General features: G+C 38.8%; 1 protein-coding gene across 7 annotated transcripts in view; it reads right to left on the bottom strand.

Moving 5' to 3' along the window:
* Positions 1 to 14,010, bottom strand: part of PHF3 (PHD finger protein 3) — an 88,134-nt gene that overhangs the window by 43,416 nt on the left and 30,708 nt on the right. For 3 of the 7 annotated variants that reach the window (XM_040983595.1, XM_040983594.1, XM_040983598.1), the window contains one exon: positions 1,907 to 2,068. The exons of 3 other annotated variants lie outside the window; for them this stretch is intronic. In XM_040983595.1, the coding sequence (XP_040839529.1) occupies positions 1,907 to 2,068 (162 nt within the window). Of the gene's footprint in view, positions 1 to 1,906; positions 2,069 to 3,015; positions 3,207 to 14,010 lie in introns of all 7 variants that reach the window. One more of the 7 variants, XM_040983599.1, reaches the window with a different exon arrangement.

Genomic DNA, 14,010 nt, shown 5'->3' with positions numbered 1-14,010 from the left:
ACATGTATCCAAACTCTTCAGTTGCTAATGCCTGTTCAGTGGACAGCATGCCCAGAGGCACATCAGGGACATGACAGCCTGTTCATCTTGGCTAGCAGAGGACATTGTCAAGTGCCTTGTCAGAGGATGCTAAGTAGAGCAGGTTGGACCAGTCTCCTGAACAAGTTTTCTAATATGTTCCTGAGCCTGTAGATGCACTATAAAGGTAGACCTGGGCAGCCAATAGACCTTGCAAAGATTTTCTCAACCCTGGAGCAATAAAGCTAATGACATCTGAGAATTATCAAAACCACTCAAGCAACGCCCTCGGAACACTCTTCCCCACTTCTCTAAGGCATCATCAAATGACTGCCCTCATCCCCAGTTCTCATGTGGTTTGACAACAAGGAATACCCATTCTCTTCCCTCCACTGAGGACACAAGAAAAAAAATCAAACATTTGTTTCTCTACACCTTAACCCTTCCCACCTTGACTGGAGACCCACATAGGCATGCATCGCCTTCAACTATGTAATAATATTTTAAAAAGAGAAATTTAGGAAAGAGTCAAGAAAATTCTCTGTACCGAAATAAACTTACATTTAAATTTTTTACAGAGGGCACTAAGAAAATGCACTAAAGGAGAGACAACTCTAAAATCTCAAGACCATCTTAATAAATGATTTTATGCTTTTGAGATGAGTAGAATGCTAGCAAAATGACCTCTCCCAAAAGAAACCAAACTGGATTGGAAAGGTTGAGGTTAAGACAGAAGAAATTTTAGAAAGTCTCTCAAAACTAAGTGTGAAGTAGGCATCTCACACTTAAATAACAAGCATTCCAGAACATAGGAACTAAGACAATAAACACAATAACTAATAAAATCATTGAAGAAACTTTCTCAATTAAAACATGACATTTTTCATACTAAGAGGACTTACTGAATACCTTGCTCAATACAACATTAAAAAAAAAAGTTCGTGGTATGAAAACACTAGAGCTAAAGAGGAATATTAAATTTCTAGAAGACACCAGATAACATATTCCCAAAAACAAACTTCTCAACACTTAAGATGCAATATAATGGAGCAACAACTTTAAATTTCTGAAAGAAAATTTTCCAAATCTGAATTTTATCTCCCGACGATTCTATAGCATGAATCGTCTGAATAGTATGAGGACAAATTAAATACATTTGCAGACATAAACATACAAACTACAAAACAGAAACTTCTCAGAATGGCAAACAGGAGTGTCTGAGTAACAGCTTCGCTTCAGGTTCACAGAGCCAACAGTTCACAAGAGTGGCTCAAAGGCTCCAAGAGATGTTTCTTCAATTAAAAGCAAATGACAGAATGTCTAACAGGCATAACCATTACCTTAGCAAGGATTTGGACAACTGACAGAGTAGTTACTTTGTAACCATTGGCAGGTATACAGAAAACTAAGCAAATAAATCGGAAAAATAAAGAAATAGCATTTACAGTCACAGTAACAAATTATAACTATTCACCCAGCAAAATTATATACTGAAAGGAGGAAAAACACATACTTTCAGGTAACAGAAAAGAATGAAGAAAGATCTTCATCATTCATATACTGTTACTTTCTTCATTATTCTGATTTACCTACTTAATACTGATTCTTCACTATGAATTAAATACATAAATCAGAATAATCACAAAGTAAAAATATACCCATGTTGCTTACACATGAAGGTAACTGTCCCAAAATAAATCCAGCTGAAAGTTAACTGTGGCTTCCTCTGGGAAGAGGAAATAGATACTAAGTATTAGAAAGGTCAAACAACTCCTGAAACCTCAGAACTGACCATTATCAAAATGCTCAGCAAACCAAGAAGATACAATGTAACACCTCTGTCCCTACACCTCTGCCGTCTTTGGCTCGACTTCTTCGGAAGGATTACCTTGTGCCATTAAACGAGGCGATTTTCTTGGTGATCTCACTGAATTTTCTTCTACTTTCTCCCTCAAATTCCTGTTAGGTAAAATCAGTTCTTCTTCATCAATGGCATCATTGCCACTTTCTTTAACAACTCCTTCATCCATAATATCGTCAAGACCAACAACTAGAAAAAAAAAATAACCAAAAAATTAATTTTTAAAAATACTGGGGATATTGTCTTTAAAGGCAATACAGAAAAACCTGTGAGATAGTTTTCATGTAACACTACATAGTCATGAAAATCTAAGCCTACTGTAAAAAATCTGATATTGCTGACATTACGCTCTCCGTTCAGTTTTACAAACTCCTACCTTGCGATGAAATTATTCAGAGTGATCAGCTATAAACTTTCCTGATTTGTCCTCAATTATCATTTTCATTCATCATTTTCTATCTTCTTGTGAATATCATAGGTGACTATCCTTGGATAATTTATTTAAATTCTGGTTAAGATAATATTAAAAGACCATATCCTAAAAAGCTGTGAGTGTGGGCTCAGGCTACAATCAAAACTAATTCTAAAGTAGATCCTAGTACTTGGAGACTTTATATCTCATCTGTGAGAGAGTAGGCAATATTCTTGTACTTTTTAGTAGTCCCTGCCCGCCCTCCAAAATATGGAGGGAATAAGAAACAGAGAAAGAGACACTGGATAACGTAACTTCTCTTTCCTAATGGTATAGAAAATAGCAATGTTTAATATCACTTAATATTATCCTAGACAAGGGACAGAGCCATATAAATGGGGAAGGAGTAGAAAAGAATGAAGACCAGCAAACATTAAAGGAAATATTAACAATGCATTCATGTTGGCATTAAGTTTATCTGTATAGAACCAATGCCGCCCTATTAACTAACATGTATCTCTAAATGAATAGCTACAACGAATCATTATAGAAGAGTGTCAATATTTAAATTAGGCCTGGATTCAAATCCCTAGTAGACCACTGAAATAAAATTCGGTCCAAAAAAAAAAACCCAGAAAAAAAAGAAAAACCTTGACCAAGTCATTTAACCTCTCCAGCAGTTTCTTTAATCTAAAATGAGAGTAACAATACCTGTCCTACCTACCTCACAGGGCTGTTGTGAGGATCAAGGGAGATGATGTATGAGAACTCGCTCTGTAAACTTTAGAGCGCTATACAAATGTTAGTTATTATCTTCATCCTAGGGGTTAGAAGTAACCTCAAGAAGTTATCTAGTTCTCATCTTTGTATCCAAGTGGAACTTCATTTAAAAGAGCTCAACAAGAGTGGTCTATCCTAAAATTTAAAGAGAACAAAATTCTTCATAAATATATTACCAATGGTACAATCTTTTTGAAGAGCAATTTAACAATAAATAAATAAAATTGCTCATATACTATGACCAAGACAAATTATTGAAAACAGAGAAAAGAATGAATTGTAAAAAGATGCTGAGGAGAAAACTCAACATGTACTGTGTTAGAAATAAACAAGTAAAATGCACGTGCATTACTTAGAGAGAAAAAAGCTGATAGGAAATAGGCAAAAATTTCAACATCCCTCTCCCAAAAAAGCAACATTTTTTCTATTTTCCAAATTTCCTGCTAATATGCAGATAGTTCAAAACCCCAAAAATCTTGTAATTAAAAGAGGGGTGAGGGTTTTTTGGTGCAAAAATCATCTTTTAATTTCACTTACCACAAATCTCATAAAGCACAGTGCTATTACTTTCAAAAGTACATCCCCACTTTTAACCACTATGCTACAGACTAATTGTAAAGCATGAGGGGCATGTGAGACATCAGTTAAGAAGCCACTTGGGATGCTGTATCCTGTATCAGTGTCTGGTTCAAGTCCTAGTTAGCTCCCAATTAGTGGCAGCTAGTGGCTACAGTAGTTGGGATTCTTACTGCATTGAGCACAAGCAACCCAGATTTGAGTTGCAGGCTCCAGGCTTTAGGTGTCTTAATCATGGTTGATGTCAGTGTTCAGAAAGTGAACCAGCAGACGGAAAACATTCTCTCCTTCCTCCCACCTTTCAAATATACATATAAGTTTTAGAAATGCAGAAAAGAAAATGCCTTCAGAAATTTTAATTTGGAGGTTGGAGGTAGGTGGGAAAGTGGAAAATTAATTACACTATATCAATATGATGAGTTACTTACATTGTCACATATCACAAACATTCTCATTCTGACAGATTCATGTGCGTGTGTCTACAAAGACTCGATATGAATTACAAAAACGTACAAATAAAAATTAATAGTAATTAACTAGTGGCAAAAGACAAGATATCTAATGCTTAATCGCTGCTACTTTCCAAATTTCCTTCAATGAGCAAGCATTTATTATAGCATTAGAAAAAAGAAACAGAGATAGAAACAGTTCAGGAGAAATGCCTGAATGTTTCTTGCCAGAAAGAGAAAGGCTTGCTTTGAGTTTTACAGCTATATTCATATGGGAAAACAAAACCAATAGAATTTAGCAAACCAACACCAAAAGTCAATGATCAGGTTTAAATGCTTACATGTCATAACATCTGACACAGCTGATACTGTGCAACTTCTTTATCTCCTCCTATAGTTATTGGGATATCATATCCTACTCCAGTCACTATTTCTCAATATGATACAGTAGAGCTTCTGCTTCTTACAAATGTCTACATGTTGAAGGATCCAAAGGTGCAACCATCTTCTTTTTTACTCTCACTCATATACATTCAGTCCCACATCATCTTATCCAGTGCCAACTGCATTCCCCTAGGCATCACACTTGATCCCCAGAGTATCATCTAAAATCTCCATTAAGTTGTCTAATACACAGCTCAAATTCAACATATGAAAAAGATTCCATCAGCACCCTACCAAAAAAAAGAAAAAACCCTGTTCTTCCCAAGGTATATACATTAGGGAAGTCCACTTACCCAGTTATTTGAGCCCAGAACTTTAACTTTAAAACAGTCTTAACTCCCTCCCCCATTACTCAACACAAGCAATCAGCATATCCTTTTAGCTTCATTTTCAAACTGTATGACTCATCTATCCACTCCCCAGCTAACATTCTACAAATCACAAACTGTAGAAAGTTCCTCTACAAGCATCCCACACACATTGTTTATTCTCATTGTTGTAATGGGGATCCTTCTAAATTAGAGCATGTTACAGCCTTCTGTTCAAAAACCTCCACCTGCTCTAAACAGAAGATTTAAAGTCCAAAATACTATTCAGGTTTTTTAAGATGTTCCAGACAAATTCCCTGGCTCCTATCACTCTAATTCACGCTGCTCTAAGTATGCCAGCCTTTCCTGAACACTGGAAACCCATTTAAATGTTTGGACATGTTGCTGTCTCTACATGGAAAACTCATATCCCAAATGTCCAAAAAGCTCACTTCCCTTCAATGTTTACCCAGATATTAACATCTCAAAGAAGCCTGCCCTAAACCACCATATGCAAAACAAAACATACTCCCACCACTGCTTGCCACCTTCAGCATACTTTATCCCTGAAAACATGTTTCATTATCTCATATTAAGTACCCACTTACTGACTTTGTTATCTGATATTAAGTATCCACTTCCTGACTTTTATCCACTGCTTTGTAAATTCCACAACTCACAGACTTGAACTTTCCTAGTACTGTCTGACTGCCTACAACCCAAAATAACAACCTGGTACAAGGCAAGTACTCCAAAAATACTTGCTGAAGAAACCGAGGAGGAGAAAAGTGAGAAACTTTTAAATTTTGACAAGAGTAAAATGTTTACATAACCCAAAGAACCACGAAAATGAACTTCATTTCTTAAATATACTGATGGTCAAAAACACGCACAAACACACAAAAAAAGCATCGAGGTAACACCCATCACACAGAGTAAAGTGTATTTGAATTAGGTAGAGATGAGGAAAGTTAACCAGCAGTCAGATCAAATGAAGGGGGAAGTCCATTATTTTGACACACATACACAGGTGAAGTCACATTACAAAGGATTAAGACATGGATAAGGCTCGGCACAGTGGCCTAGCAGCTGAAGTCCTCACCTTGAACGGACCAGGGGATCCCATATGGGCGCCAGTTTTAATCCCGGCATCTCCACTTCCCATCCAGCTCCCTGCTTGTGGCCTGGGAAAGCAGTGGAGGACAGCCCAAAGCCTTGGGACCCTGCACCCATGTGGGAGACCTGGAGGAAGTTCCTGCCTCCTGGTTTCGGATTGGCATGGCACTGGCCGTTGCACTCACTTGGGGAGCGCATCATCTTATGAAAATCTTTCCTCTGTTTCTCCTCCTCTCTGTATATCTGACTTTGTAATAAAAATAAGTAAATCTTTTAAAAAGATGTGTATAAATGAATAATGACAATAACTGCTTAAGAAGTTTAATGGTAAAAGAAATATTAAACTTCCACCTGAGATGCTGGCAAGCTAAACGGTTGCCGATTCAAGTTCGGGATGTTCCCTGCTAATGGAATGGGTAAAACAGACTGTGGCTCAACTTCTTTCTCCCTGCTATCCATGTGGACAACCCGAATGAAGCTCTTTGTCTCTGCATTTAGCTTGACTCATCCCTGGCTGTTCAAGCTATCTCAGGAATGATCATTGCTGAAAGATCCTCTCTCTCTTTGTCTGCTTCCCTCCATATTTTTCTCTCTGGACTATGCCATTCAAATAAATCAATCAATCTTAATTTAAAAAACAAACAAAAAAGAACAGTCATCAGGCCCGGCAAGGTAGCTTAGCAGCTGACGTCCTGGCACGTGCAAGGACTTCATATGGATGCCAGTTCTAATCCCAGCTGCCCCACTTCCTATCCAGCTCCCTGCTTGTGCCCTGGGAAAGCAGTCAAGGATGGCCCAAAACCTTGGGACCCTGCACCCACGTGGAAGACCGGAAAGAAACTCCTGACTTTGGATTGGCTCAGCAACAGTTACTACAGCCACCTGGGGAGTGAATCAGCAGACCAAAGATCTGTCTGTCCTCCTCTCTGTATATCTGATCTTTCAATAAAAACTGAAATAAAGCTTTAAAAAAAAAAAAAGACAGTCATCTGAAGGAGGTTAGAGGATCAAAAAATGACTTTTTCATTAAGACACACAAGGAAGGCACAGAGGAAGGAGCTATGGTAGGGCAAGTTCCTTTTACAAAGGAAATGAAAGAAGAGAGAGCAGAGAGGAAAACTGAGAGGGAAGGAGGGGCAAAAACAGCCATGTAAGTTATGTGACAGAAAGTAGCTTGTAAGGTAACTGATACTTTGAGGCTCCGCTGTGAATGGAACCTATCTCTCAGAAGGGACATGTTATACATGTTACTTATGCTAATATATCACCAGCACTAGAAGTAAGGTCTTAGGGAGGCAATAAAGATGAAGGTCCCTATGATGGTGTCAGTGACTTTACAAAACAAAGATTCAGTGAGCTCTCTCCATGTAGTGACACCTTACCATTAGGCCCTTACCAGATGTCAGTGTCATGTCCTGGAACTTCCCTGCCCACAGAACTCTAAGCTAAGTAAACCTATATTCTCCATATCCTTGGTATTTAATTATAGCAACAAAAAACAGACTAAGATAGGTCCCACCATTATTCAGACACCTCTTGATCATCAACAACACAGACTGGAATAACAAAGATTGCACTTGAGATAGTTCTCAAAAACCAGAATTTCAAACATGCATCCTCTTTTGCATCCCTGTCCATCCTGATAACATATCTCCTTTGTCCAAGACTCCCATCTCTGCAAGAACTCAGGCTCTAAAGTGCCTCCCAAGACTTTAGGGTGCTCATGATGAACCAGGGCCCCAAATTTAAAGTTACATCTTAACCTCTAGGAGTCTCAAAATGGAGATAATCCAAATGGATCACATGGGAATTAACATATGAAGTACTGAGCGCCATACTTGGCATTTAAGAAGTCCTATATTCACTGTCAAGTATTGTTTCACAGTCTCTCTCCTTGAACCCCACCATCAAAAAGTCTGTACCCTTTTCCCGATTTTCCTCAATTCCCTCTAAAACCAACCAACAAGAAAAGTTGTCCTGGATTTCTTTGTTCTTTCACCTAAAGTAATTCACAGTACAGAATGAGTATCTCTGGAAAAATCCTTCTCAAAAGGATTCTCAAACAGATATCTGTGATTTTTAAAGAGTTAAATCCAACTGTTTTTGCTAAGAAAATGAATGACCAATGACAAACTCCCTACTTCCCAAAATCAGGCACCTATTGTACCTCCCCTTCTACCACCACAAACTAAGATTCAGCATTTTATGTCTGACCTCAAAAAATGGTTAGCCCCATTCAATGTAACCAGTAAGATGTGTTTGGTTACAGAAAGAAAAAAGACATAACAGCCTGACAAGGGCATCAACCATAACATATATATACAAAAATACTATGCTTTTCTTCTAAACTAACATTTCAAAACCAAGTGTCACCTTGGGCCTGAATTCAGACCTCCACAACATTTCTTCTACTTCAATCTCAAGTTACCCTAACTTGTTCATCTCTGAGGCTAGTCAAACCTAATGCTGTCTTTACATTTATCATATTTTAGTTCCAATTTATCCTTTTGGAAAAAGAAAGTTAATGAAATCAAATAAATTAAATCACTTAGAATAAAAATTTCAGCATTTGTCAAGAACTGATCAAGTCAGGAACACTATGAACGCTTCACATTTCATATCTGTAAATTCTGATTGTGTTATCCAACAGCTCAAACTTCTAGGTCAGTTATTTCCTCTACTGTAAAACTGGCATTAAGTATCAGACTAGAAACAAAGTAAGCAACATACTATCCTGCATAGTATCATTAACAATAAAGGTTAGATATCTACTTTATAGGCATGGGATTTTTTAAGAATAATGATATATAAATACTTTCTCTTAACTGCTACAGCTTTTTGTTCTAACATCACACAGGATGACCTAAGTCCTCATTGAGTCCTCCTTCAGTGAGGGTCTTTGCCTTAACAAATTCACTCCAAAGAGATGCTTGGAAATGGTATACCTTATATCAAGTTAATTATAATTTACCAATAGTAAATTTAACCATTTGAGATAACAATCTTTTTAGATACCATCATATCCCTAATCTGAAAAATATATAGAAATAAGACAACCAAAAACAAATGTCAATCCCCTTCAATTCCTTCTTCACAATAAAAAAATTTTTTAAAGATTTATTTATTTTTTACAAAGTCAGATATACAGAAAGGAAGAGCGACACAGAGGAAAATCCTCTGTCCAATGATTCACTCGCCAAGTGAGCGCAACGGCTAGTGCTGTGCCGATCCAAAGCCAGGAGTCAGGAACCTTCACAAGGTCACCCATGCAGGTGTAGGGTCCTAAGGATTTGGGCCATCCTCGACTACCTTCCCAGGTCACAAGCAGGAAGCTGGACGGGAAGCAGAACATCTGGGACTAGAACCAGCGCCTACATGGAGTCCTGGTGCGTTCAAGGTGAGGACTTTAGCCACTAAGCAAACGCGCTGGGCCCTTTCACAATAAATTTTAAAGCAGATGTTTGCAACTCAAAGGTTGTAAATACATCTATTTTAACACAACTGATAGGTACACAGAAAAACATACACCCCAACAGCTTTCAAAAGAAAAACCTTCAAACCAAATAAGAGCTCAGTGACAACTGAGTGTCAAATGTGTTGTGCACAGCAACTCAAGCTGCCCTTGGCATGTCTGCCGCTGGTTGAGTCCTGCCTGTTCGACTTCCAATTCAGCTCTCTGCTAATGCACTTGATTCCCTGCCACGCATGCTTCTGGCTGCTGGCTTCTGCCCGTTCTAGTACTGATGTTGAAACCATTTGAGGAATTGAAGCAGCAGATGGACTATCTCTCCTCACCCACTTCTATCATTCCACCTTTCAAATAAATAAATCTTTTATAAAACAAAATAAACACTAGTAATAAAAAGGCCTTAACATTTCAAATGTGACACAGGCTTTCTACCTATGTCTTGAGCTTTATTCTACTTGAGCCTTACTGTTTTCTTTCAGCAATTTATGTGTGTCTCTTTTAGACATATCAATGCACACCAGGTGAAGCAGGCTAAGGGATAACCATAAGAGAGCACTCCCCAGAGGCAGGTGGGAAGGGGAATGTCCAAGTCAGAAGCCACAACTCAACCCAGGTCTCTCATATGGGTAAGGAAGTGTTCAACTACTTGAGTAGTAATACCTGCTGTCTCTTTCAGGAAACTGGAACTGGGAGTAAGAGCTGGGAATTAAAGACATTCACTCTGGACCCAGCGTGGTAGCCTAACGACTATAGTCCTCACCTTGCATGTGCCAGGATCCCACGTGGGTGCTGATTCTAGTCCTGATGGCCCTGCTTCCCACCCAACTCCTTGCTAGTGGCATGAGAAAGCAGTTGAGGACAACTCAAAGTCTTTGAGCCATGGACCCACATGGAGGACCTGGAAGAGGCTCCTGACTCCTGGCTTCCGATCAGCGCAGCACCAGCTGTTTTAGCCACTTGGGGACTGATTCAACAGACAGAAGATGTTCCTCTCCATTTCTTCTCTCCATATATATGACTTTCCAATTAAAATAAATAGCATCTTTTAATATACTGAAAGGCATATTATGACAGGGAGAGCAATGTATGTGCTATGGTATAATTATGTTCTAAACTTTTTTTTTCATACTCCCACTAAAAAAAAATGGGTGAAAAAAACAAATATTCTTTCAAAGAATATTTTTCTCTTCCTAGTCTTACTGACATTTCTGAATCAACTAATGACTTAAAATGTGCACAGTTTAAAAAGACATTTCCAGAGGTAGCAGCATAACATGTTACGCTGCCATTTCAAGTGCAAGCATCCCACATGGTCAGCAGTTTAACCCCCTGTTGCCTCACTTCCAATTCAGCTCCCTGCCTGTCCAGTAAAGTGGCAGAGATCAGTCCAAATGCTTGGCTGTCTGCATGCATGCATGCAGAAGACCCAAACTAAATTCCTGCCTTCAATCTGGCCCAGCCCCAATCAGTAGAGCCATTTGGGAATTGAACTAGTACATGGAAGACCGACTCTCCCCACCTCTCCAAACTTCTCCATAACTGCCTTTCAAATAAATAAAAATAAATTTTAAAAACAAAATCTCACTGGAATCAAGATGGCAGAATGGAGTAAGGACACGTTTAAACAGGCGGAGAAATATTAGCTAGTGTGAAGCAGAGAGCAATTTCCAGGAAATAGGAGAGGACAGAACAAAGCAGAGGGGTACCTGAAGACTGACACAGGAAAGCAGTTGACATTATACAGTGGTGGTGCAGTGGCTGATATCCAGTAGCATTCAGCAAACATCTTAATTGCAATGATAGCCAGAAAGCAACCAACTGGGAAGGGACTTTCACTGGGAGCTCAGGAGGTAAACCCAGATGAAGAACTGTCCACCCTGCTGGTCTGTTTGATTTGACCAAGAGCAGAGAGAGAGGTGTAGACAGGAAGTGCAGGAACAGGGTGGATTTCACAGCCCAGTGTGACTCCTAAAGTCAAATTAGGCACCATTTTGTTTAAGCAGGCAAGGCTATGGCACAGGACTATGAGTGCAATGAGCAGGGAGTGATCTAATTTCTGACACAGTGAACTGCAACAATGTGGCATCCTACAGGTACCGCCAAAGACAGATCCAGGTGGCCCTCAGACCTGACAACCAGCAGAACTTTGGCAGTAGCACATCAGGCACAATTTCTTACAGTGTGGCCGAGATTTAAAGACTGCAGGGGACAACAGGAACTTGCATAAGCACTGAGCTGAAAACAAACTCACTCAGCTCAGCATTGCACAGGTCCCACAGGAAAATACTGACTATGGCTTTGTGCAGGTCAAAATAGGTCCACATGGCCCTTAGACATAACGGCCAACAGGTTCCACCAAGATCAGCACCACTACCAACCTAGCTAAATGGGACATCTGGTGTCTCCCTAATCTTGGGACCTACTCCAACCAGAAGTGGGAGAAGGTTGTACAGACAACAGTGCAGCCTCAACACGGTATCACAGAAGGTGGAGAGTGGAGAGCCAGGAGCTGGGGCTACAGAGACCATGGTGGAAATCTAACGTAAGAACCCAGACATGGAACTCGCTGGAGGGAGTAGCACAAGTGACTGCAAACAAAGAGTTGTGTACCAACTGCAATAACTAAAACTGTAGACCTGTGGGTGACACAGTTTAGAAACCTACCCCAAGGAAAAGACTCTACTACCCAGCAGCACAATTATCAAGAGCAAAAGATGAGACAAAGGCACAATGAATATTATGGAAGACTCACCCTGCAAAAGAACAAAAGCCTTTGCCAACCTCAGAGTTCACTGAGAAATACATCGAGAAAATGGGTGATACAGAATTCAAAGCACTTGTTAATAAAGCTTTTATCAACAACTAAAAGCACATAAAGCAGGCATTTAAGGCATTCAGGGAATAACTCGCACAGGAAATGAATCAAATGAAAGCTGATATATCAGAAGTGAAGAACACAGTGGAGCAAATTAGAAGTACAGTGGAGAGTCTCCAAAATAGAACGAAGATGCAGAAGAAAGAATGTCAAAATTAGAAGATATTTCCTGTCACCAGAGGGAAACACAAAAAGCTGGAAGCAGAGCTGGATCAGGCAAAAAAAAGTATTCAAGAATTGAAAGACACTATTAAAAGGCCAAGTATAAGAATTATGGGACTCTCAGAAAGTGCAGAAAGAGAAGCTGGGTTTAAAAATGTATTTAATGAACTATTAAGCAAAAATTTCCCTAATCTAGAGAAAGAATTGGAAAACAACATCCGGGAGGGGCAAGGAACTCCCAACAGAGTTGATCAAAAGCAATGTTCATCAATACACATGATAATCAAGCTCTCTTCAGTCGAACATAAGGAAAAGATCCTGAAATGTGCATGTGAAAAAAATCAATTGACATATAAAGGAATGCCAATTAAACTCACAGGAGACCTCTCACAGGAAACTCTACAGGCAAGAATAAAATGGAGCAACATATTCCAGATTCTAAAAGCAAGATATTGTGAGCCCAGGATAACGTATCCAGCAAAGCTTTCCTTTGTCTTTAAAAATAGAATAAAATTCTTTCACAGTAAAGTTAAAGAATATGCCTCTTCCAAAGCTGCCCTACAAGTTAAACTTATAGATGTTCTCTTGACAGAGAAGAGGAATAGCGCCCACTAAAACCAAATGGAAATGGGAAGAACATCCCAGTAAAATGACAACAGAAGACTAAATCAAGGAACAACCCATTGCTAAAAGGACAGGACCAAATTACCACCCATTCATATTAACCCTGAATATAAATAGTTTAAACTCATCAATCAAACATCATAGATTACTAGACTGGATTAAAAACAAAACCCATCTATTTCTTGCCTACAGGAAACACATTTCATCAACAAAAATCAGCAGAAACTATCCCACAGATTTTGATTTTTGTTACTTTCATCTATTCAAAACACTTCTGATTAAATTCCTCAATGACTCCTAGATGATACAATAGCATCATTTTCTTCAAGAAGGTTCTTGATATTCCTTTTCATTTCTTTAGCGACACATTACTCATTCAGTAGCATGTTATTCAACTTCATGGTGTTGTTAATTTCTTTTTTTTTTCTTCCTGTTGTTGATTTTGTTTTGTGGCTTTTCATGGAAGGGGATGTATAGTAACTGTGTAATGGAGACTATCATATCCAGATGTGAGGATACAAGGTAACATGCATCTCTACTTCCAGACAAAAATGGACTCCCAATGAAACTGTTCACTGTATCTTGACAATAGGATGTTGGACTCTTTGACATTATCCATGCCCGCAATGATGGACATATGACTGTGCATGAAGAACTATGCTATAGTAATGACATAGAGGAATTCAGTGAGGGGGAAGAGAATTGGAGAAGGCATAACGGAAATCCCAGGGCCTATGGAACTGTATCATAAGATGATGATAATCAAAAGCAAAATTAAAAAAAAAATTCTAAAAACTATCATATGAATGACCACAAAATGAAGTCAGAAATGTACACATTCAATAAAGATTTTCTGGGCCTAGAGTGATAGCGTAATGGTTACAGTCCTTGCCTTGAATGTGTCAGGATCCCGTAT

The sequence above is a fragment of the Ochotona curzoniae genome, unplaced genomic scaffold, assembly GCF_017591425.1.
Source record: "Ochotona curzoniae isolate NIBS_2020 unplaced genomic scaffold, NIBS_Ocur_1.0 contig_3819, whole genome shotgun sequence".
Classification (NCBI taxonomy): Eukaryota; Metazoa; Chordata; class Mammalia; order Lagomorpha; family Ochotonidae; genus Ochotona; species Ochotona curzoniae.
This window is presented reverse-complemented; position numbering and strand designations above follow the sequence as displayed.